This window comes from Hoplias malabaricus, chromosome 1 (assembly GCF_029633855.1).
Source record: "Hoplias malabaricus isolate fHopMal1 chromosome 1, fHopMal1.hap1, whole genome shotgun sequence".
NCBI lineage: Eukaryota > Metazoa > Chordata > Actinopteri > Characiformes > Erythrinidae > Hoplias > Hoplias malabaricus.
The window spans coordinates 15,484,347-15,509,544 of record NC_089800.1 but is presented as its reverse complement, the minus strand read 5'-3'; the positions used below and the strand labels follow the sequence as shown (position 1 = coordinate 15,509,544).

The window sequence follows — 25,198 nt, the reverse complement described above, 5'->3', positions numbered from 1 at the left end:
CTTGGAGAATCTCTATGTAGAACTGTGTTAAAATTTGGTTGTACAACACCTCCACCTAGCGGTGGTAAGATGAACAATACATTTGATATCACAAATACACGCGATCCCTTTAAAACACACTAATATATATTATTAATATTCACCATATTTATCATAATATTAAATTAATTTAAATTGTATTAATTGTAAGCAATTATATATATATATATATATATATATATATATATATATATATATATATATATTTATATTATAATTCATTATATACTATATTTATATTAATAAATATCAATCGAAAACGTTTTGTAACAAACTGTATGTTTGTGTTATTAGTAATTATTTTTACTTTTATTAATTCAGACATTGGTGTACTCACAGTTGCAGCCCCATTTTGCGCTGCGATTGGCTATTACTAAGACCAACTCAGCCAATCAAATCTATGATGGGCGGGACTTGCCTCAAAACGGGTGGGTTCATATTTAAACAGGTAGGTGGAAGACACATCTACTGCGGCTTCTTATTCCAGCGTTAAATAAAAAATCTGTTAGAGCGCTAGAAATACGTTTATAATAGCTTAAACCAAAGGGTGAGCCCCGAAATTGTCCTGAGAACGTTTAGTGGATTACACTTTGAACATCGAGAAATGTAAGATTATCCGGCTGAAATGCAAGCTTCAGGTTCATCTGAAGCGCCGACTTCAGTTTCGTGTAACCTTATCCAAAATAGAGCCAAATAAAAGTCAAATTTGTTTTCAGTACTTTAAGAAATACGCCAAGATTAAAGTTTAATGTTCTGTCGTCGTATATGTCTCAGTCCAGCAAGCAAAAGTGAGTAAATGATGAAATTGTAAATTCGTTGGCTATTACTTTCAAAGACTACGTTCCACCTTAAACGGTCATCATTTACATTCAAACGCTTGAAGCACCTGAACGTAACTGCGGATCATTTAAGGTGGTGCGGAGAATTGAGAAAAATGGAGCAAAATAAGTTATAACTAACGGTGTTTTATTGACAAATAAATATTATTTGTGGGGTATTCTGTACTAATAAACATTCATAACTTTATTTGCTGAGGTATTTTGATTCAACATTATCTACTACCTTTAATCTACTATTGTTAACATTTTTAAAGCTGCCTATTCTTACTATCTACATACAATATTTTGTCTTTAGTTCTCCTCATAAGGGAACAATTCCATATTTTTTGTCTTTTTATAGATAGCCTACATTTAGCCAGAATAACTTTATTACTGCAGCTGAATCACTTTTGTGTTTGAATTGGTGGTTATATATCTAACAATGTTCACAAGTAGTTTATAGCAGTCAGAATAATAAATAAGAAGGTTACAAATGTAAAGTCAAAGAAATTTTATTATAAGTAACATATTTTTAGGGTGATTCAAGGGCAGCAATAGCAAAAAGATCACATCACTTTACTGGAAGTTGTACTAGGTGATAATTTTCAAACTTGTACAAATTAAATAAAATATGTAACAATAATTATAATGTTTATTTTAGCAGCGGCATCATCACCAGTGCTCTCTGTATATGAGAAAACCTGTTTGGAAAACTACTCTAGAACAGAGCGACTGTCTGTTGTTGTGGTTCTCCTGTTTGACCGCTAGAGGTGTGCATAGTTCGGGATTTGTTATTGGCGACCTCTGGTGATTAGGTAGGCGAACTACAACAACTCAGACAGGCTCCTTGCTAAAACTGCCTATTGCACATTCAGAGAATTTTCCACCATGCATTTCAGTATTTCGTCACAATTATTAACACAATTCCACTAAAAACGAAATCAGAAACTCAGAAAATATATTTGTAAATATAAATGTCATATTCTGATGCTGATTTATAACAGTATATTGTCATAGGATTTAACGTGTGAAATGTTGGTGTCATAACCGCTGCTGGTGTCTTGTCTCTCTCTCAGTCACATGTCGAGCAGGATTAAGACTGAACTCTGGAAACACTGACGGAGGGATGTGTGGGCGACATTTTCAGTTTGACACGAGGTGGAGAAACGGGACTTACTGCGAGAATAATTTCACAGGTCTTTTTATTCATCACCTTAAATAAAAAAGATTCAGATGCACTTCACTTCTTAGGTCTTTATTTATATCAGTTTGACCCTTAATTATCTGCTCTCCTCTAAATCTGAATTTCAGGACCAACAGACCCTTAACATTCTCTATGAATGCAACACAACACAGAGTTATGTTTGTGACAGAGAGAAACGCACTGAAAAAACAAGCAGCAAAATCACCAAACATATCCATCAAAATGACAACACGCGCACTTCCTTTAACAAACACGATGCAGGTTCATGAACTTAAGTTGTATTTAAGTTTTTATTGTGTTCCTGAACCTGCAAAGCGTTTGTTAAAGAAAGCGTTTGTGTTGTAGTTTTTATGAATTTTTTTGTGATTTTTACTTTGCTGTGGGCTGGGCTTTCGGGCTTAGAATCTTGTATTTTGGGTGAAAAGTAAACACAGGCTCATGTGCTTCAGTTTATTCACCTGCAGATGGCGCAGTTACAAAGTTTTAAAACTGAAAAATACGAAGAAAATGAATTTATATGAGTTGGGAAAAAAACTGCGAATAAAGATAATTTACTGAGAGAAGTATAATATACTGTTGTTGTTATCTGTAATTTTCTGTAGTTTTTAGTGTGTTCTGTGAATATTTAAAGAAATTTACTATTTAGTTTAATTAGGTTTATTTTTGAAAGAGAGTTTAAAAAATATCACTGTTTTTTTCAAAGTATCAGCAGTTTTTGTTGATAAAGGTTTAGTCGCAGTATTTTACATGTAGAGCATTTAGCCAAAGCCTAAGTCTGGAGTGAGTTAAACACATGCTCAGTCCTCTACTCAGCGAGACACAGGAGTCACTGCTGAGACCCTAAAGAGAAAGAGAGACATAATGAATACATAAAAATAAACACCACACAGCCCTCAGCGCTGAGACGTAGGAAGGAGAAACACATGGTTCTTTTCAGCACAGTTCACTGAGAGCAGAATTTGTGAACATTTAAATATAAAAAATATTGAAATACGATTTTAAGTGTTTAAAGAATTTAAGCGGCGTTTGCACAAATAAAAAAAAAAAATTCTTTTGCTAACAATGTAGAGATATTCTACAAAAATTCTATAATTTATTGAAAAAAAATATATAAGTAAATAAAAAAATATAAATAAGGGTAGAATAATTAAAGAACAGGTAGATAACTGTGTTGCTCTGTTTCTGTCCTTTGTCCAGATTCGGTGCTGAAGCCTGTTCTGCCCCCAGTGTTTCGAGGTTATTCTGTACATCAGTCTCACAACTTAAACAGGTTTTCTCAGCGCACACAGCTGCCGTACAACGTCACCAAGACATACGCTTTCGAGTAAGTGCGAGTCTCTACAGTATTTCTGCTGAAGCGAGGCATTAATCAGCACGTGTTTCACTCTTTACTGTTCTTCTGGGAAGAGAGGAACATCTACATCAGTGAGGTCAGGGACTGCATCACAGTTCACTCCATCGCTCCAGAAACCAGTTTCACTGCTGCGGGTGGTTTTCAACCCTCTGGCCGAGTCTTGGCGCGAATGTTATAAGCTTTGACTGAGAAAATGTATAAATATATGAAGCAATAAAATTATTGTAAATAACATAATGAAGTGCTTTAATTGTCTGTAATTTCAGACCCTGTGAAGGACGAGATCTTCTCTCCGTTCTGTTCACAGTGACCTCTCCCCCCATCAGTGTCCAGAGATCAGGCACCGCCACCGAACATTTCAGGACAAGGAAACTCTCACACACACACACACACACACGCTCACTCACACACACACGCTCACACACACACGCTCACTCACACACACGCTCGCTCACACACACGCACACGCTCACACACACGCACACGCTCATACACACACGCACACGCTCACACAAACACACACACACACACACACGCTCGCTCACACACACACACACACGCTCACACACACACACACACGCTCACACACACGCACACGCTCACACACACACGCACACGCTCACACAAACACACACACACACGCTCGCTCACACACACACACACACACACGCTCACTTACACTCACACGCACACACACACACACGCTCACTCACACACACACGCTCACACACACACACACACACACAATCCATAATTACCTAAGACCTTAAATAAATGATCTTATTTATTTCTTTTCTCAGACCTATGATAAACCCCAGGGTTCAGAATCTCACCGCCGCTGCTTTTAACAACAAATGTAGGTGCATTTCATTTTTTAATAAACTTCAAAAACAGTTTTATTTTAAACACTTTGATTTGTCCTAATTTTTATTGAACATGACAACGTTTCAAAATAAGAGCTGACAATAATAACAATGACAACTGACATAATTTCAACTGCAATTTTAATTATATTAATTGTAAAAAGTAATAGAAAATAAATGTTAGTTTTTCCACCGGGTGTTTGTTATTTTGCTTTGGAGACAGTGGGGGGAGGATGAGGCAAATGAAAGATACATAATTCATGTCACTTATAACACTTCCACTGTGACGTTGATTTGTCTTTTCCGTTTCTGTAACTATTTCCCAAACAGGAGAGAGGCAGAGAGCGAGAGGCTGTGGTTTCTTCTTTAAAGACCTTCTGATTCAATGTTCTGACTTTTTTGCAGCTCGGTCGTATCCTGACCCAGTCCCCGGAGCTCCGTCCAGGTTCACGCAGAGGATTTTGGAGATCTCGTCTCTGCAGGAGGAGACAGTGCGTCAGGAGAAGATTAAAACTCTGAAAAAGAGCAAGAGGCAGGAAACAACCAGAACCTAATGATGGAGCAGAGACTCGAGAGAATGGTGCCAAAACCACCTGAAAGGACAGGACACGCTGCCGAGGGCAGTTATATAAACACTTCAGGATGATGATTTGTCATTGATATTGTTTACATTTTGAGTACAATCACAAATACACAGCGTCTCCCTTTGTTTACGGGTCTTTGAGGCCTGTTTTGAACATTCCTGGTCTTATAACCAGGATGAGACACGATGCAATTCATGGAAGTGGCATGTAACTCACTCACTCACTCGGTTTAAGTAATGACTCCCGCCAGTCACACACACCTCTGCCTGGGAGAGTGAGGAGCTCATGCTTCCTCTGAGACGTATGAACCTCCAACTCTTCTTTTAAAGCTTCTGCTAACACAACACCATGGCGGAGCTCTGTTAGGCCGGTCAACAGTCAACAGTCACCCACACTGTGCTTTCATTCATTCATTCATTATCTGTAACCGCTTATCCAATTCAGGGTCGCGGTGGGTTACCTACCTGGATTCATTGGGCCAATACACCCTGGAGGGGGCGCCAGTCCTTCACAGGGCAACACACACACACACACACACACACGGACACTTTTGAGTCGCCAATCCACCTACCAACGTGTGTTTTTGGACTGTGGGAGGAAACCAGAGCACCCGGAGGAAACCCACGCAGACACTGGGAGAACACACCACACTCCTCACAGACAGTCACCCGGAGCAGGAATCGAACCCACAACCTCCAGGCCCCTGGAGCCCTCACACTGAGCTTATGATAATGAAGTGTACTGCCACATACACACTGTGCCTTAAAGAGAACATGATTGTGGGCAATCGCAGTTCTCTCTGGTTGTTTACATTCGGAAGCTAAGTGTATTTTTTTAAGGGTGGAACAGTGTGTTCAAGGGAAAACACTGTAAAAAAAAGTGTAACTTGTCTGTAACATACTTGTAATTCACTGTTTGAATTCCTACAGAAACTCATTTGTAACTCGAGTTGTTTAGTTTTGTAGCACAGTCGCTAATGCAGTTAGCCATCTCACGAATTTTGAGACTCTTCCACCTTAAGTGATCTGAAACAGCAAAGGCCTATGCAGCAGGAATAGGACAACATCCTCATATCGGTTCATGGTTTTCTACATTTGGAGTCTCTCCATTGTCTAAAAATACTGCAGGGAGAGAGAAGGCCTAGCATACCTGGCCGAGACACGTTTTCTTTTTTAATAACCTGTTTACAGACATCGAGGCTCCGTAAACACATTAGACTGGTTTCCAGCCTCAGAATTTTATAAAAAAGTGTTTTTTGATTAGACTCATGAACTATGCCTTTAATGGCTGGCTTTTTACATTATTCAGTCTGTTTAAAAAGCCGTTCAGGGCTGAAAAACTTGTAACTTTAGCGTCTATGCGCAGGTCTACACTGTTGTGTGTATGAAAACACATTCATTTCAGGGGCATAATTGATTTTACAGCTTTAAATTTAAAGATTTTAAATGTTTACATTTACTTTGACAGAGTTTTTATACAAATCAGAGGGTTGTATTTTAACAGTAGTGGGATTTGTCCTGATCTGTGCTCTGTAAACACTGTACGCTGGGGGTGGGGCTTTGGTTTTTAAGGTCTAAGTTTATTCAAAGTCACGGTGTAAAACTGTACAGTGCTTTAAGGTTGTTCTTTGCTCAGAAGCCGAGCATGAGTTTCAGTAAAAGAGTTTGATTCAGCAGTGGCTTGTTTTGTTTTCAGTCTTTTGGAGTTCAGTCTGAACAAAGTGACCCGAGCAAACAGTAAACAAAGGGAGCTTTAATAAAAGACTGAACTCCGGCCCACGAGAAGTTTATCCTTTCAGACCAGAACTCCGCTCTCAGACACAAACAGCTCACGTTCTTCTGTGTCACTGCCAGTAATACACTTTCATTTTCAGTTTAAACATGTGTTGAGCTGATCTCAGAACCAATTCAGCAAAATTATGATTATTAAAATGATACACTTCATTGGAAAATGCATTTCAAAGCTACAAGCTACATATTCTGTTTATTTTTATATATATTAATTTTTAATAATATATACAAAGCAGAGCACACGAGTAGTACTCATGCTCCATGAGGAGGACCACAGGGTGCCGGGATGTGACTGGTTCCACCCTAGTGAACACTCCCAATTCTCAGTGTGAAATAGCAGTGCAAACAATGCAATGTTGAAAAGTGAGGGGAAAATCCATTTAAAGTGTTTAAATCTTTTTAGCTAATGTGACATGATGATGACCACTTATTTTGCTAAGGATAAAACAAAATACACCTGTGCCAATAAGGCTAAACACCAGATTTACACTGGAGGAGGCTATAACGTTACTACCTTACGAATCAATAGCGTTAACAAATCAATCATTTACAACGAAATGCCTGAATTACTAAAAATTTAATTACTGATATCTTCTTATTAGTAACAGACCTCTAAGGCACCAAGGCATCAAGGGACCACGCATGAGTTTGGAACACCCCCTGGTCCCGCCCCTTAATTAGTGATCATCCAATTGTAGCACAGCAACGGTAACTAAGGAAGGGCAGGTCTGACAAGCTTTCAGACAGTTTCTGACATGTCACAGAGTTGTGTTTATAAAGGAACAACCTGAAAAATCTGGATTGTAGAGTCATTTAATGTTTTGTTTTTTTAAATTCACGAGAAGAGGAGCAGAGGTCCAGGATGTGAATTAAACACCACAGAAGAGAGTTTTACAGATTAACTCCAGATTAAACACAATAAGCACAACCTAAAGGCTTCAATCTGCTAAAGGATAAGTGGCTAAGTTTGCTAACTACGAGATTTATCTAACTAATAAAATGTTTACTGTGATCTATTTAGATTTAGTGTCATAAAGTGACAGCTAAAACAAGACAATAAGTGAAATATGAGCATTGTTTACTAATGTTAAGTAAAAGCCCAGAGATTGAGAGATTGTTGACAGTCAAAGCTATGTTTGCTAACTAGCGGAGCTAGCACTGGGAGTGTTTAACAAGGCCCAGTGAGACATAAACCTCCACTTTCAGGGTCTACTTTTCAGGGTCCTCTCCCTTGCCACATGTCACTGGGCCACATTTGGCTCATGTCCGATTTGCCAGGGACAGCACAGCTGTGTCTTTGCTAGAAATGTCCAGATGTGTTTTGTGACATTTGGCTGAATGAATGGTTTAAAGGTGTGGGTCACTTCTGGTTCAGATACAGTTTGCAGCCCTGACAGCGCTAAAACATATTGCATTCATCGCCCCACGTCTACAGGAGCTAACAGATCTTGTATTTATTTTGTCCAGGGTTGTCTAGGGTCCAGCCTCCGTTTTCAGTTCTTAGAGCTCACTCTTAAGAGGGAACGACTGCAGTTGTGGGGAAATGCAGTTCTACGCCTCACGTCTTTCAAGGTGGAAGGGACAGATAGAAAAAAATTACTACATTTTTAATCACTGTTTGAATTACCACAGAAAACCATTTGTAACTTGTGTTGTTTAGTTTTGTAGCACTTTCGGGAATTCACTTAATCACTTAATCATTTCGGGAATTCACCCCCCTATGGAGCTGGAATAGAATAATATCCTCATCTTGGTTTGTGCTTTTCAGCGTTTCTCCATTGTCTAAAAACCTCCAGATGGCGTTTCTCTGCCGTGAGCAGAGGGAGAAAGCCTAGCGTACCAGACTGAGACACTGTTTTTTTACTCATTTACAGTAAGTAAATTTACAGTATACAATAGACTGGTTTCCAGTGCAAACCGACTGGAGAGCAGCCAATGGGGCGGAAACATCCTAAGAATTTTATAAAAAGTGACACTTTTTAGTGTATAAACACAACACAAATATTACATCTAAATCTTAAGGGAAAAACATAAAGGGCAACAAGAAAAGTCTAGGATACGGCCTTTTTAAAGTAGCAAAAACATTATTACATAAGTAAACATTATTACAATAAAATTTCCAACATTTCTCCTGAACTGAGGGGTGTTTATCAGGAATGTGTTCCCTCTTCACTGCAATTACAGTCTCTACTCTCCTGGGAACTAGATATCGGAACATGGCTGTGAGGATCTGATGGAGTTCAACCTCATAATCATCAGTGAGGGTCGGGGACTGGTGTTGGTGGTTATTTGTGGATCACACTCACCACTCCAACTCATTTCCACTGTTCCACACACCAGAGGAACCCCATCACTCCAGAGAACACAGTTCCACTGTTCCTCACACCAGAGGAACCCCATCACTCCAGAGAACACAGTTCCACCGCTCCACACACCAGAGGAACCCCATCACTCCAGAGAACACAGTTCCATTGTTCCACACACCAGAGGAACCCCATCACTCCAGAGAACACAGTTCCACTGTTCCTCACACCCGAGGAACCCCATCACTCCAGAGAACACAGTTCCACTGTTCCACACACTAGAGGAACCCCATCACTCCAGAGAACACAGTTCCACACACCAGAGGAACCCCATCACTCCAGAGAACACAGTTCCACTGTTCCACACACCAGAGGAACCCCATCACTCCAGAGAACACAGTTCCACTGTTCCACACACCAGAGGAACGCCATCACTCCAGAGAACACAGTTCCACTGTTCCTCACACCAGAGGAACCCCATCACTCCAGAGAACACAGTTCCACTGTTCCACACACCAGAGGAACCCCATCACTGCAGAGAACACAGTTCCACTGTTCCACACACCAGAGGAACCCCATCACTCCAGAGAACACAGTTCCACTGTTCCACACACCAGAGGAACCCCATCGCTCCAGAGAACACAGTTCCACTGTTCCACACACCAGAGGAACCCCATCACTCCAGAGAACACAGTTCCACTGTTCCACACACCAGAGGAACCCCATCACTGCAGAGAACACAGTTCCACTGTTCCACACACCAGAGGAACCCCATCACTCCAGAGAACACAGTTCCACTGTTCCACACACCAGAGGAACCCCATCGCTCCAGAGAACACAGTTCCACTGTTCCACACACCAGAGGAACCCCATCACTCCAGAGAACACAGTTCCACACACCAAAGGAACCCCATCACTCCAGAGAACACAGTTCCACTGTTCCACACACCAGAGGAACCCCATCACTCCAGAGAACACAGTTCCACTGTTCCACACACCAGAGGAACCCCATCGCTCCAGAGAACACAGTTCCACTGTTCCACACACCAGAGGAACCCCATCACTCCAGAGAACACAGTCCCATTGTTCCACATACTAGAGGAACCCCGTCGCTCCAGAGAACACAGTTCCAGTGTTCCACACACCAGGGGAACCCCATCACTCAGTTCACATCTTTAGAGTAAAATTCCTCATCACATCAGTCACAGTATGTTTTGTTACGCCTTGTTTTCTCGACTGATACAGCTCCAACTCGTTCTGACCAAGAATAACATTACGCAGTTGGCACTTGGACCTTTCCCTCCTGGTATATTTAAAACCCAGGATAGAGAGAGAGAGAGGGAGAGAGAATAGACAGAGGGAGAGAAAGAGGGCAGAGGGAGGGAGAAAAGGGGATGGGGAGAGAAATACAAAAGGATTGAGGGAGGGAGGAGAGAAAGCAAAAGAAATAGGGCAAACGGACAAGGAAAGAAAAACAGTGAGAGCGATCACACCTATTACCCACCCCCCATCTCTCTCTCTCTGTCTCCAGGGGAGTGTCCAGATAGTTTCTGTTCTCCTGCAGAAAGACCAGAGTTTTGTTTCAAACGGTCAGGTGAGTCTCAGCTGAACATAATTCATTTACTTTATGCTTTTTTCTTTCTTTACTCTTTAATATTTCTGTATTTCACTCTCTGTTTACTTTTCCACTTTCTTACTTCACTGCTTGGTTCAGTCACTTACTCTTTACTCACATTCATTGGTTTATAATGACTTGGATGCACATCAGCTCACAGAATACGCTTAACTTACTCAGTCATTCACACACTAACAAACACTTCAGTCACTCATTCACACAGATACCCGTTCATACACATTCTCACTCAGTCATATACAAACATACATTCACACACAAAATCTCTAACTCACAGTAGCACTTGCTCACACACATTTAGAGACTGCTCCACATGGGGGCACTGTTCAGTGATGATGTAAACAATTTAAAGGATCAGGCAGCATCTAGTTCTCTTTGGTTTGTTTACGTTCAGAAGCTCCACGTCTTATAACGTGGAACGGTAACTTGTGGAAGTGTGGAAGTGTTTTTATCCACTCTTTGAATTACCACAAACTCATTTGTATCTTGCGCTGTTTAGTTTTGTAGCACGTTCGCTGTGTTTACTTTTGTGCAGTGAATGATCTCCCAAATTTAGAGTCAGTACTACCTTAAGTAATGTAACCATAAAATCAAAAATAAGTCAGTGTTAACCCCCTATGGAGCAGGAATAGAGCAACATCCTCCTCTCGGCTCATGCTTTTCAGCATTTGGAGTCTCTCCGTTGTCTAAAAAGCTCCAGATGCCAGTTCTCTGCCATGAGCAAAGAGAGAGAAAGCCTGGTATACCGGACAGAGACACTTTTTTTTAACCCATTTACAGACAGTGGGGCTTCATAAACACATTAAACCAGTTTCCGGCACAAACTAAAAATCAGAATTTATTTATTTATTTTTTAATTAAAATTGTGAATGTTGCCTTTAGTCGCGAATATTTCTGACTGTTTCCTCACTTCTTTACTTTATTTCTTGTGTTCCTTCCTTTTACTTACACTGTCCTCACTTTACACCTTTATCCTTTTGAACTGGATTTTAACGCCATTGATAAAATCATCACCTCACAGACGCCCCACGAAGAGAACACCTTACTCTTCTCGATATAGTACTATTGCAATATAAGTAATGTTAATTACATCACATTCTAACGTTAACTAACACACTAACACTAATTTAAATTTTTGTAGGTTGTCACCTGGAACTCCCCTGGACTTCACCTAGACTCCCTCAGGCTAATCTGGGCTCACGTGGCCCCCATGTAGAGCTCACCTGGACATTCACAACCATCAGAAGTGGATCAGTTGGACTGATAAAGTCTTACTGTGTTTTAGAGTTCATCTGAACTCCGCCATTTTCTGTCCATTATGGTTCGGTCCGCAGTGATCAGCTGGGCCTCTGTGCTACTGACTGTTGTATTTGGACTGTTCCATTCTACAGAGGGGGGGTGTTACGGTCGCTGCTGCTCAGGCACAGATTTGTCGTGTGTTTCTCTGGACTGGAGGAGTGACCGAGTCTATGGGACGTGTTACTGCGATGAAAACTGCATTAGGACGAAAGACTGCTGTTTCGATTACCCTATGGAATGCACAGGTAAGGGGAAATCACCTGGAAAACAACAGAAGGTGAATCCCACTGGGCTAAAATAATATTAATTAACCACATTCTAAGACGTATTTGACCTGTTAAACTAGACACAATTGAAAAATTGAACTTATATTCTTTGAATTATATTGTGTTTGGTTTATCATGAGAAAAATGAAATTGTGAATCCAGAATCAGTATCGTGAGCCCAGTGTATCGTTACACACCTTGTTTACATCTCTGGTTGATCACAATATGATTCCCAACAAACTAACTTTTACCAGCACTCGGATTCCTTTTCGTTTATTTTCTTGCAGCGCACATTTCTTAAATTCCTACTTTCTGACCTGTACAGAGTTTAAAATCTGCACAGCTTTGGTTTTCCACTCGAGCAGATGCCATCAAAGCAGAGGGAAATGAGATTAAATCCAGTAAAATCTCAGGATCATTAACCTGCTCCGGTAACTGAACCGATGCCTGCAGTAATGAGGGATTATGGTGTTTTTTGTGTAGTACATTTTTAACATGAATTGAAATGGGACATGCTGGAGCACCTGCACATGATCCTAAAGTAATCTGCCCATTGCCAAGTGTAGGTTAGATGGGTGTAAGTCCCAGCATTGGTGTGGGGAACAGTGGAACTCTCATGTTCCTCTGATTCAGCATTATTTTATTTTATTTTTTTAATGTTTGGATCCTGATCACATGGAAAAAAATCATTCTTGTGCAGAACACGAGGCTGGTACTAGGCGTTGATTTCTGTCAGTCCTCAATCATGCCCTACTCCCTACATAGTACACTATCACACCCACAGAGTGCACAGAACACTAGACAGGGAGGACGTGAAGCTTAGCTGGATATAGATGGATATTTAGCTTGCATTGTCCTCAAACTGATGTTTAAAGACCTGTGATGTCTGTGATTCATCCCACACCTTCACCCTCAGTTTTGAATGTTCATGCACCACAAGCATGTTTTCAGACATTATATGGAGTATTCATTTCTTCGATACGATATAATTTCGATATCGATGAGAACAATTAAAAAACCACAGAAAACTTGCCAAGAACTGAAAGCAACAAGACATCACCATCAAACAACAACCACTTGGCTTTGTCAATATTAATACTTTTAAACTAGCTTTAAAATTGAGGTGAACTGACGGCAGCGCCCTCTAATGACTGTCAGTCAGTGACTGATGCTGTAAATAATGTGTACTGAAATATTGAAAATACCTATAAAACTCATATCATTGTTATTGAAACATTTTATATTGCGATATACATTGATATTGAATTATTGTCCAGCCCTAGCTTCACCCTCCCAATTCTAATGGTGGAATATATATATATATATATAGTAGGTGGGATGGGTTTTCCTTTAATGTTCCTGTGTGTTATGTCATTTAACAGCTAAATTTGCAGTTTTCTTTCATAGTTATTTATGATATCCCCTTTGTAGCAGATATATCCAAATGTCCCTATACTATACTATATTTTTCTGATGTTTGTTTATATCCCATTCCAAATATATTTGAACTGCGCTTGGTTTGGGAAGGGCCCTAAAATGCATCCCGTCCCACAGCAGTGCATCGCCAGTAGCATAGAATAAATTTTACGTAGTGTTCCTTTTTAAATCAGTGTAAAAAAGTGTGATGATTGACATCTCAAAGCTCCGCCCACTAATGTATTTTTGTAGGCAGAGCAATTAACAATGGAAACTGTTGGATGTATCAGAGATTCTGGACTAAACCCTTTTTTAAACACAACGGCCCCAGTGTGGGAGACCCACTCTGTGGAGCGTAAACAGTAGAAGTGATGAATAATCACTTTCACATAAACAGTGCTAGTCAAAATGGCTGATTGCACCTTTAATTTTCCGGTGTGTGTGTGCAGCCGAGCCCTGTGTAGTGAGTCAGTGGACACACTGGAGTGGTTGCGCTCGACCGTGCGAAGTGTCCTATCGCGTTCGGAGACGTAGCCTTGTGACCAGACCTCGTAACGTGGCTGAGGGCTGCCCCGTGCTGGAGCAGAGAGCCGGCTGCATGGAGCACCGCAGTCACCTCGGACACAGCTGTCTATCACAAGGTAAACAACAGGTCAGTTTATACCAGGGATATCCATCTTCATCATCATCATCATCATCATCAGAGGATGGACAGGTTCGAGTCTTGCCCTGTGTGATTGAAAACAGTTGACAATTTTCAGTGTACGTAAACAGAATCCCCAAATAGTACACTACATAAAAACTAAATAAGGCACAGTTTCGTACGCAGTGTTGGTTTTTATGTTCCAGTGTGTGCTGTATGGAGCAGGAGGTTACTGGCTGTTGCCATGATATCATAGGTGGTTGCTACACTGATGCTATGAGGTTCCTATGGCATCCCAGGTAGTTGCTATGGTGCTGACAGGTTGTTGTCCTGTTACTTCACCTAGTTGCTAAAAAAAACACTATCTGGTTTTATGGTGTTATAGGTGGTTGCTATGATACCTAAGGAGGTTTCCAGTGTGGTTTCAAAGGCAGGCTGTCCCAGGGTGCTCCAGCTGATTACTATGAACCTGCTGCTAAGGTGTTGCTATGTGGTATCTTTGGCATCCCAGGTAGTGGCTATGATGTCGCTTGGTGGTTTCTATGGTGCTGGTGGGTTTTTGTTCTCACCTGGCTGCTAAGGAATCACTATAAATCTCTATATGTTTTTATGATACTGTATGTGGTTGCTATGGTATCCCAGCTGCTTAGGAAGGTGTTGTCTGGTAATACCCGTGATATCCCAAAATTCTAGATGCTAAGGAACCACTACATGGCTTGAATGTTGTTGTAGGTGGTTGCTATGGTAGCCAAGATAGTGTTAAAGGTGTTGTTGGGTAATACCTATGGTTTCACCTGGTTGCTAGGGTGTTGCTAAGGAATGTTTGCTCTACAGATTTGAATAGCCAGTCTCTTCTGTGATGGTTCCCTTCCTGAGAGTCAGTCAGTGTTCAGTCGGACGTTGCTCTGAAGGAACTGTTAAACCCCACTGGATTCCAAGCTTGTTGTTATGGGCCACAAATTCCTCAGGTGATTTAAACCCCTATAATGCCCTGAAAACCAGCCAGCTTTCTGCTCCATAAAGCTCTGCTTCCTCAGATATTTAGCACAGACTCTGAGTAACTATTAGCAACTTTCTAGAAAAGCCCAGTGCCAGCAGCTGTATATTTTCTGCTGTTAAAGTCAGAGCTGGGCTGATAATGTTGTTGTTGTTGTTGTTCCAGATCCAGCACTGATAACAACGGCGGAATACAGCAATGGCAGAGTAACACATAACTCCCACCACACAGTGAAGGATTCTGGGTTAGTACCATTTCAGATGAAAGAAATTAATCCATTACCTACAACATGCTCTGCTTTAAAGGCTAAGCACCACTTAATGGACCTCCATGAATATTTCACATTATTTTAGTTACTGACATATATAAGTATGAATTAAAATGAAAATAGCAGCTTAATTTGCTTTAAAACTTACAATTTTATTAAATTGACGGAAAAACCCGAGCTCGCTACGGAAATACTTGAACGCAACCGTGACGTCACTGGTGGACAACAGCTGAACAATGCCGCGGTAAAACACTGTTATGACAGTATCTAGCTAAATAACCATCATTATTCATGACAATAGCCTAGCAATAAGCTAAACTCAGATTTAGAGGTACCGTTATTCTTGTAAATGTGATCGAAGTCGAACTTGAATTCATCCGACACTATAAACCTCCGTAATGCAGCTACACCGTAGCCGAGTATAATCTATAATAAACACAAGTTAGGAACTCAAATTCCACTGTATTTATTTGTTTGACAAGCTGGTGCTTAGCATTTAAAAACAATAAACAAAAACAAACACAGTTTTAGTTCATTTCTGAGTGAACCAAACTAAACATGCTCTCAGCGCAGTCAACAGTTTCCAGCGTTTATCAAAATCCTTTACTAATTTTTACTTTTTTTTTTTTAAACATATTCACAATAATATTTTCACAGATCAGTCAAAAGCCTTAAAGTCACCATTTCCTTCATACACTCACTGTCCACTCTCTCAGCTCCTCTGTCCACTCCAGTCACTCTGTATTCCTACACTTAAAAACTGGAGTCCACCTGTTGCTCTGCATATTTGCCCTCTTTTCCCCACTGGTCTTCAGCGCTCAGGACCCACACAGAGCAGGTGTGATGTGGTGGTGAATCATTCTCAGCGCTGCAGTGACACTGACGTGGTGGTGGTGGTGTGTTAGTGTGTGTTGTGCTGGTGTAGAGTGGATCAGACACAGCAGTGCTGCTGGAGTTTTTAAACCCCTCAGTGTCTGGACTGAGAACAGTGCACCGACCAAAAACATCCAGCCGACAGCGTCGTGTGTCACTGATGAAGGACTAGAGGATGAACGACACACACTGTGCAGAGACAGATGAGCTACTGTCTCTGACTTTACATCTACAAAGTGGACCAACGAGGGAGGAGTGTCTCACAGAGTGGACAGTGAGTGGACACAGGGTTTAAACACTTAATCACAGCCAAATGTTGCCAGAGGTCTGTCACATCTTTTATCTCGTGTTGAGTTGGTGACATCCAGGGCAGCCATGTCTTTACCAGAACAGTTTAGTGAGGATGTCTGGGATCTGGCAGTGTGCAGAATCGTGGACCAACAGCGAGCAGTCTGTGGCTGCTGAGGAGCGCAATATTTTGTTTATAAAGTGTTTAACCAGAGGAGGACGGTCCCCTGTGAGTTTCGGTTCCTTCCAAGGTTCTTCCTCCAGCTTCGGGGGAGTTTTTCCTGCCGCTGTTGCAGCTGGCTGCTCCTCTGGGGTTAATCTGTTGATGTTTTAATCCTGGGTTTCTGTAAAGATGATCTGTGACTCCATCAGGTTGAAAAAAGCTGTGTACAAATAAATGTGAACTGACAATCAACAGCTTTCCGCTGGACACTGAGATTTACTGGGCTTTCAGAAGTGTTCTGTTAATTCCTTGGTCAAAATTAAATACATTTTTATTTATCTTTCTCCTGCAGGGTTAGGTTTGACTGGAAATACAAGTTTGCTGAATATCTGAAAAAAAAATCCCTCCTTTCTCTTTAAAATGAAGCGAGTTTTACGACCAAAGCATCTTCTGTATGAAAATAATGCGTAGGAAGTCTGTAAATCAGAGTGAGAGTAAAAGCCGCTGGGTTTCCGTGTTCCTGAGAGTGATGCACCTGCTTTGGGCCACAATCCTCAGCCCTTCAATACCTTTAATCAACCTCAGCTCTGTAAACACACCTGATGATCCTCCTGCCGTCAGCAGCAGCCTGAGCAAACAGGGTCTGTTTGCCTTGAGCCTGAGAATCTGAAGGAGCCCTGGCTTGTGCTCAGCTTCCTAAAACTAAACCCACATCACACAATGGGCTTAAACATTAACAGGAAGACCGGACGGGTCTGGACTCGCACCGAGGGCAGGAACCGAGATATAACTTCAACAATGGACTTGGGAGGGTTTACTGTGGAGGGAAAAAAACCAAAACAAACATGAAGAGGGTTCAGGGATTCAGTCAGTGGTTTCTCTGTCCTGAAATGATCTGAAATGATGGCCATAGCAGAGTGGAACTACTTCTAAAATAAATCAAGTGCCCTATAGAGGGCAGTAACACCGGTTTTAGACCCTCTGGAGGACTAGGGTCTCAGTAGTGTCCTCTTGTCTCCAAATGTACCAAATAAGATTGTGTACAGCCTTTGATTTTCAAGACAAACCCCAAAAAAAGTGTGAGCCTTGGTGGCTCAGTGGGAAAAGTGCTTGGGGTTAGGGCTTGTGTGTTCAGTAGGTTGTGGGTTTGAATCCGGCCTTGGGTTGGTAAGTGGTGAGAGGGAGGGAGGGAGGAGGAGAAAGAGAGAGAGGAAGAAGAACAGGAAAAGGAGGTGTGGGACTTAAGTCTCACACCTTGTTTCCAGCTCCATAACTCCTACTCTCTCCCCAGGGGGAGCCCAAATTATTCCCCCACCCCCTTTCTCAGGCACCATCCACCAACCTTTCTCTCACCTGTCCACAGGTGAGCACCACACTCGTTCACTGACCTGCTGCAGCCGTGACATGGCGCTCCTGTTCAGGACTTGAACCGACAATCTCCACCACCTGGAGGCATGGCTTATACCACTGAGCCACAGGTTCTCACACTTGCACTCTTTTCAGGGCCATGCTTTAAAGCACAAAAAGAGTTTCAAAGTGTAGGATTCAAACCCACAACCCCCTGTTCCTGGAGGCATGGCTTATACCACTGAGCTACAGGAACCCACAGTTAAGGTGCTTTTTTTTAACTCTTGTCTTACGCTGCACAAGAATCAATAAAAATGATGCACATTAAAAGTCAGAGTCTCACGCTGCAGAGAGCAACACAGCGGCCCGAAACCTCAAACCTCAGATCTCCAAAACAGGGAACTCTGAATGGAAATCAGCACAGAACCAGGGAAATCCACACATCCACACTTCAAATCTGAAACTGATCCCTGAGCACCAGTTTGGCCCTGTTCATACCTGACATTTACTTCTGATCCAATCCCAGTGATCTGACTAAGCCAGTGCTGTGACAGTGACAATGTGGGGTGATGGGGCAATTCATTGATCACACAGCACAGGATCAACCGGACCCATCCTGTCACAACCAGCTCAGCACAGCACTACACACCTTAGTGTGTACCGAAACCTTCTGTAAGACAATGAGGTCTAGGAACATGCCACACTCACTGAAACAGAACTTCAACCAGAAAATCAACACAGAAAGCAAGCAGATTTGGGACAATTCTGGTCCAGTGTTGGTGCTGCCATCTGCCTGTGAAGCAAAATGAAACATGCTCACAACACCAGGATCATTCTGCTGAGTCTAAGAAAAGGGACACAGAAATATTTCTGTAATAAGATACAACACCACACAATGACAACAGTCAAAAAACGGATCCTGTACGATGTTTTCTCATGCATCTCCGTGTTTGTGGATGTTTAGTTTACTACATCAGCAGCAGCACAGAGCATCAGTGTAAATGCGCTGAATTTTATTTTGGGAACTGTTGAGGATTTTTTATAATATTATAATCTAATATTTAAACTTTGAGATATTTCTCCAGCGCTCGAGTGAAAGCTCTGTGTTCTCTCTTCAGGTTCTGTGTGGAGTTTAAGGTGGAGTCTCTGAGCAGATGGTGTCTGGAGGAAAATAAGGCACACACTCGATGGATGCAGTATCTGAGAGAAGGGTTTGTGGTGTGTGTTTCCTGCCAATCACCTGCAATAAACATTAACAACGACACTCGGACCTGCCGAGGAGATGGACACTCTGCCCACAGGTATCAAACAAAAACACACACACACCCTGAACCAACCGGTTTCTGCTCCATAGAGTGGGTCACACCTGGTACAGAGTCTCTGACACATAGAGGCCACTGGGTGTCAGTGTAAGGGCTGTTTGATAATGTGAAGAACACTCAGTGGCAATAATTCCTATTGCTTGTTAAAACGACTTTGTCGCCCCCCTCTGGTGGATGTGAAAACAGTCCTCTCACACTGAACAGTTTAGGAACATGGGTAAATCAAATGATCATTTTTGTCCAATAACTAGAGTGCAGCTTTAGCAAATTATAGAAATTGCATGTTTTCTCAGCTCATATTGATTTCATCTGTGGTTAAAGACAATGAATGAATGAATGATCCTGCAGTGAATTCTGGGTGAAGTGGGTGATTCAGGTCCAGAAATATTAAGTTTACTCTTGGATTTTGCTCCAACTCCTTGTTTTGTTTTGTTTTTTTTAGTTTGAATTGTAAAGAAGGGTGTAGATGTGTTTACTTGTAAAAGGGGCGTGTCTACTGAAATACACATGTCCCACATCATGTATCTGGCCCCACCTCCGTCTCTCGCAACAGCAGCTCTGATGCTGAACCGAAAACTCATCACAGCAGGGGTTCAAGTAATGGATGGAATTTCACTAAACGAATCCTCTGCCTGCAGCGCAGTGTCTACAGAGTGGGAACAAAATCCAGGAGTGGACTTTAACATTCCGAACCTGAATCACCCAACTGTTTAAGACTGGCTACTGTGGTCTGAACATGTTCCTCCGTTTGGTGCAGAGACGATGTTCTGCAGTGGCAGGCCGTGGGCAGCTCTCACTGCAGAGGAACGTGGAGAAAAGTCCGGAAACTTCAGCACTGCTCCTGTCCTGCAGTCCACAGCTTCATCTTCATCTAAACAGACTCTCTCACAGTGTCTTTCTCTCTCTCTCTCACACACACACCCACATTTACCCACAGAACATACTTTTATTAAAGCATTAAACTCTGAGTGGAAATGTTGAGTGTCCAGTTCTGTGCTCCTACATTTGTTTATCAATGTCCCATAAATAAAAATAACATTTAGAAATATACCACAACAATGCAATTCCACAATATTTTACAAAATTTACATGAAGGAGAAGTCCACTCATTTTTCTACAGATTCTTAAGAGTTGAAGGTGGTTTGACTCTAGAGTGTGTCAGAACAGTGGAGGTGAATGGAACCTGACGTTGTCCTCTAAGAGCCTCTCACAGAAAGTGAGGACAGTAAACAGTGGGGGACACAGGTCTGATGTATGAGCACTGTTTGGAGATTATACTGAGCATTCGATACACTGCTGGAACAACCCTGTAAAGAGGAATCCTAATTTAAACAAATTATCATCTAAACACATTATGAAAAATCCCTTGTTCAACACGTGTGTACATTAATGTGAGGATTTGGAGCCCACCAACACACACACTGTGAAACAAGACCACAGTCAGTTTTCTGTGTGCTGAAACTGAGACTTTCTAATTCTGCTCCGCTTCTGCGGAGACTTTAGAATTTTCCCGCCCCCTTTTCTGAGTCTGTCCAATCACAGCGCTGGCCTCGTGTTTATGTGAGAGCACAAAGACGAGGCTAAATGCAGCAAAACCGACAACGACTGTGGAGAAATAAAAGCACTGAGTAAGAACAGAAAAGAAAGAGAACAGAGCAAAAAAACAACAAAAAAAGAGCTTCTGCTCCTGTGCACTCAGGGACGAGGTGAACAGCGAGTGGCTCATTATCATTAAAAAAGAACAGGCGCTGAAAGCTGGCGTTCTGAACAGGGCTGTTTAGACAAGGGGGAGAACACTGCTATGGAGCTTGTGTGAGTCCTATTTGCTCAGTTGAGAAAGTCCTAGGACTCTTCCATTTTTTTCAGCGTTCTCCATCGATCTTTCAGCATGACATTGGTTCGTCCTTCAAAGTTGTACTCCTGCAAAATTTTGGCCCACTGTCCTTCTCCGTACTGTCTCACTCCGGACTTCAGGTTGCTGTCTTCTTTCCATGTCCACCTCTAGAGACACAGAACAGCATTATGAGCAGAGGTGGGTGGAGCATACTGACACAAGGCATGCCTCATGAATAACTGTGAACACTGTGTAATGTCTACAGAAAAGGAAAGAACTCTGGAGCAGCTGCACATGAGTCTGCGCTCACAATGCCCAATCCCACTAGGAGCATGTGTTTGTTGGAGAGTGAAAATCCTCAAGGACTCACCCTCTTGCCTTTGTTTTTCAGGCTGCCTTTGTTTTTCGGGCTGCGTTGATGTTCCTGCTCCGACTGCTGTTTCTTCTGACTTTTAAAACTCAGTCGAGACAGCTCTGTGTGGAGTCACAAATGAGCAGCATTTTATATCAATCACACAACATTACAACTGATAATGACATCATAGCAGCTTCTTTAGCTGTTCACAGTAATATTCTGTGCACTGCAGTAATGACTGTGTATCTCTTTCATGAGTTGCAGCTGATGTCACAGTACAGAGTAGCCGCCATATTGGAGACCTACTCATTACTCCAACAGTCAGTAGTCACTAGAGGAGCTTGGGCTGTGTCCCAAAGTATAATCATACTCCCTACATAGTGCACAACACACAAAACTTATACAGACAGTAACTAGACACTCATTTGAAATGTGAACCTTATAGCTCACTAAAAATGATTTTGACAATACAATGCAAATCACATCATAACTGACTGTGTGCTACGGAGGGTGTAAGGAGACATTTGGGATTTGGCCTCGGTTACCCTGAAGTGTGGACACTTTCAGAAAAGAACTACTTTATTAAATTTAAGTCAAACCAGAGGAATAATTCAGGCCAATAGTCGGAATCTGTTCCACTCTCAGCAGATTTTAATGGTCTTTTCTCCTCATTATGCTACACAGTGGGATCCTTTATCCCTGACAGAGAGGCAGTGGGTTTCTGAGTTTCTAAGTGTTGTGAAACTCTCTCCAGTGCAGGGAGAGGAGCTGTGTATGAGATAAATGTACCCGTTTTCCCCCCCATTTCATTTACATTAGCACTGCGCCCTGAGACCCGACAGGTCCCCAGTATAGAGCCCACAGCACTGCAACCCATGAATAGTTTAATAATAATTTTCTCCCAAACCCCACAGCCAGGAGCCCCCTGTCTCACTCACTCACACACCACTATCACCGTCACTATTCAGGATTAGAACACTGGTGCTCTCTGTGTGCTTCACCCTTAAAAACCTACTGAGAACGGGGGTCCTGGGAACACGCTGGAGCTTCTTTGCTGTGGAGGGCTTCCAGGGATCAACCTGTCGCATCGAGAAAAGCTTCTTTTTGGGTCTGTGACAAAAACAATAAAGAAAAGTTTATTCATCTATTTAAAAACAAACTCCACGCTCTTCTCCACGCACTATAAATATATAAACGCACGCACTATAAATATATAAAATATATTTAATATAATTAATATTATCAATTATTTTGTTGCAATGGTGTGCTCTTGAATTATTAAAAAAATAATTCCTGTTTTGCCAAAAATATCGTTATTGTCAATAGACCCTGAAATATCGTGATATAATTTTGGGGCCATATCGCCCACCCCTACAGGGAGCTCACCTCAGATGTAGCTCTGACGGCTCTGCGCTCGCCTCGTGCCTTAAAGAACAAAATAAAGAAAGTTTTTCTTTAGTGAAGGCTGTTCATACGTCAATTTCCCCAAGTCTTAACACAAATGTGGAAATTATTATTCATTGTGATCAATTGTTTAACTCTATAGCATCAATAAACCATTCAAAACAGCAACACATTTGTACAACAACAATTATTATTTAAAATCATTAAAATAATAACAATAATATTTATTAAAAATAATGTTTGCACAATTTATATAAAAGGTCCAGGAAATATAACAATAATTGAGGTCATACATTTCTGAGCTGTTTAATGTTGGTTGTGCCACTTCCTGCTCAGACTCCACCCTTTCCTGTCGACCCTCCACCACTTTTGTTGCAGCCTTAAAGAAAAATAATAATAATAAATTATGAAAATAAATTCAGAACAAATGCTTGTATCTCATTATTGTTTGTTCTTTTACTTAATTAGAGGAAGACTTTAATATATACTTATATACACACACACACACACATATATATATATATATATATATATATATCAATCTGTTACCTTCAGAATAAAGTCAGAAGGATGTTTCTGCAGAAAATTGTCCAAAAAGTTATTGATGTCGTCCAGCAGGCGGTTGTAGGAGAAGGTGGTCAGGAGCTTGTCGTAAACGTCCTTTTTCTTCACAACTGTGGATAGCTTCATTTGCATTTTCTGAAATTTAAATAAGAGAAGAGTTATTAAAACCATAAATTAGAGAACAGGGGTTTGATGATCATTTACTGTCTCCATGCTCCGTCTGTGAAGGACTCAATACCAGACTCTGAACACAGAATAAAACCACAGGCACAACAAAATAAAACCGCACAAGGTCAACGACGGAGCGTGAAGGAACCGAGAGAAGGTTTGTGTCTGTGAGGTCTGCAGAAGGCTATAGTCCTGCTGAAGTGTTTAGGGACCAGATTTAATAAACGCCCCTAATGGCTTCTCCCATAACGTCCAGTAGTTTCACTCCAAACCTGTGTTAATGGAGTTCAGAGTGTGTCTAAAATGTCTTTACAGCCACGTTTCCCAAAGAGTAAATGTGGTTTTAATGTGGGAAGATTTGATCCATCCATCCATCCCCCCTCTCTCTCACTGTGTGTGTGTCTCTCTCTCTCTCTCTCTCATTCATTCATATATGGCGGTAAATACCTCAGGCAGTGGCGCCTCCTTCTCCAACCACTGCAGAGCATTTGCCGCAAGCTTTACGTTTCCTTTCTCCAAACACACTCCGACAGACTGCAGGAACACACAGGGCATGACACACATTTTAATCTGAGAACATCTGCATAATAATCAAGGACTGGGTCATATTCAGAAAACAGCTTTTAGTCATCGAAGAAACTTTGTGAAATAGACATGAAGAGACTTTGTGATTTTTGGATCTGAACTTTGGAAATGTACAGTGCTCTATAAATAAAGTTTATTTATTATTCATATTAATATTGTTATTATCATTAAATATAACTGTCACGATATTTCCTCAAAGTGCAGCAAACACAGAGGGAAAGAGAATCTGTGTGTTGTTTCTCTTAATCCTTCACACAGGGAAGAAACCCTGTCTGAGTCAGAGTTTTGGAGACTTTTTTTAGGTCTGATTTGAAACAGCAGTAAAATCTACTACAATAAGCTACAAGGCCCAAATACCTGAGCTGTAGGAATTGTAATTTCTGGGATGTGTTTTATCAGAGCAGGGCGACTGAACACTACATTTAAACAGGTCCAGGTTTGGACGCAGCGCCTGAACTGGAGTAAGATCCTCACCTGAATAAACAGTAGATTCCTGATATTTTCAAACAGAGCAGAGTCCTCCGCAGCGCTCTGTAAATTCTCCCACACCATCACCGCCGACATCAGAGGAGTCACGCTGTCGTTCCGGTCGTAGTGCACCTCTGAGGAACACACAGCATTTGTTTTTTTATTTATTTAGTGTCTGGTTAAAACATAAAAACACACACATAACAGTGACTGCACCACTACACTCCAGTGCACCTGAGCACCAGAAACTGGGTCAGGGCTCGGATGGGAGATATCCTCCTCCTCCTCCCAAAGCATGGGTGGTGCTGGTGAAGCCAGCAGGGGGCGCTATCCCTGTAGTCTGTGTGGAT

The 25,198-nt window shown here is 41.5% G+C and overlaps 3 protein-coding genes across 5 annotated transcripts in view; 2 read left to right on the top strand and 1 right to left on the bottom strand.

Moving 5' to 3' along the window:
- Positions 1-445: 445 nt before the first annotated feature.
- Positions 446-6,604, top strand: si:ch211-171b20.3 (uncharacterized). Of its 3 annotated transcripts, none has more exons than XM_066683951.1 (6): positions 446-487; positions 1,934-2,053; positions 3,259-3,385; positions 3,682-3,783; positions 4,216-4,271; positions 4,684-6,604. In XM_066683951.1, the coding sequence occupies exons 2-6, from the start codon at positions 1,984-1,986 to the stop codon at positions 4,830-4,832; spliced, it is 504 nt and encodes a 167-aa protein (XP_066540048.1). In that variant the 5' UTR covers positions 446-487; positions 1,934-1,983; the 3' UTR covers positions 4,833-6,604. The 3 variants fall into 3 exon arrangements, with proteins under 3 accessions (XP_066540048.1, XP_066539240.1, XP_066540834.1); XM_066683143.1 differs by lacking the exon at positions 446-487 and adding an exon at positions 509-827; XM_066684737.1 differs by lacking the exon at positions 446-487 and adding an exon at positions 555-645.
- A 3,772-nt stretch (positions 6,605-10,376) lies between these two features.
- LOC136706756 (somatomedin-B and thrombospondin type-1 domain-containing protein) lies at positions 10,377-20,396 on the top strand. The gene is made up of 6 exons (XM_066680770.1): positions 10,377-10,549; positions 11,730-12,132; positions 14,019-14,210; positions 15,375-15,453; positions 19,267-19,449; positions 20,228-20,396. Exons 2-6 carry the CDS (start codon positions 11,907-11,909, stop codon positions 20,343-20,345), a joined length of 798 nt encoding a protein of 265 aa, XP_066536867.1. The 5' UTR covers positions 10,377-10,549; positions 11,730-11,906; the 3' UTR covers positions 20,346-20,396.
- Positions 19,579-25,198, bottom strand: part of terf1 (telomeric repeat binding factor (NIMA-interacting) 1) — a 7,145-nt gene continuing 1,525 nt past the window's right edge. The window contains exons 3-10 of the mRNA XM_066674427.1: positions 24,855-24,982; positions 24,243-24,329; positions 23,613-23,762; positions 23,357-23,442; positions 23,046-23,084; positions 22,675-22,769; positions 21,675-21,778; positions 19,579-21,471 (exon numbers count right to left, since the gene is read on the bottom strand). Coding sequence (XP_066530524.1) covers positions 21,313-21,471; positions 21,675-21,778; positions 22,675-22,769; positions 23,046-23,084; positions 23,357-23,442; positions 23,613-23,762; positions 24,243-24,329; positions 24,855-24,982 — 848 coding nt within the window. The 3' untranslated portion in view covers positions 19,579-21,312. The remainder of the gene's footprint in view (positions 21,472-21,674; positions 21,779-22,674; positions 22,770-23,045; positions 23,085-23,356; positions 23,443-23,612; positions 23,763-24,242; positions 24,330-24,854; positions 24,983-25,198) is intronic.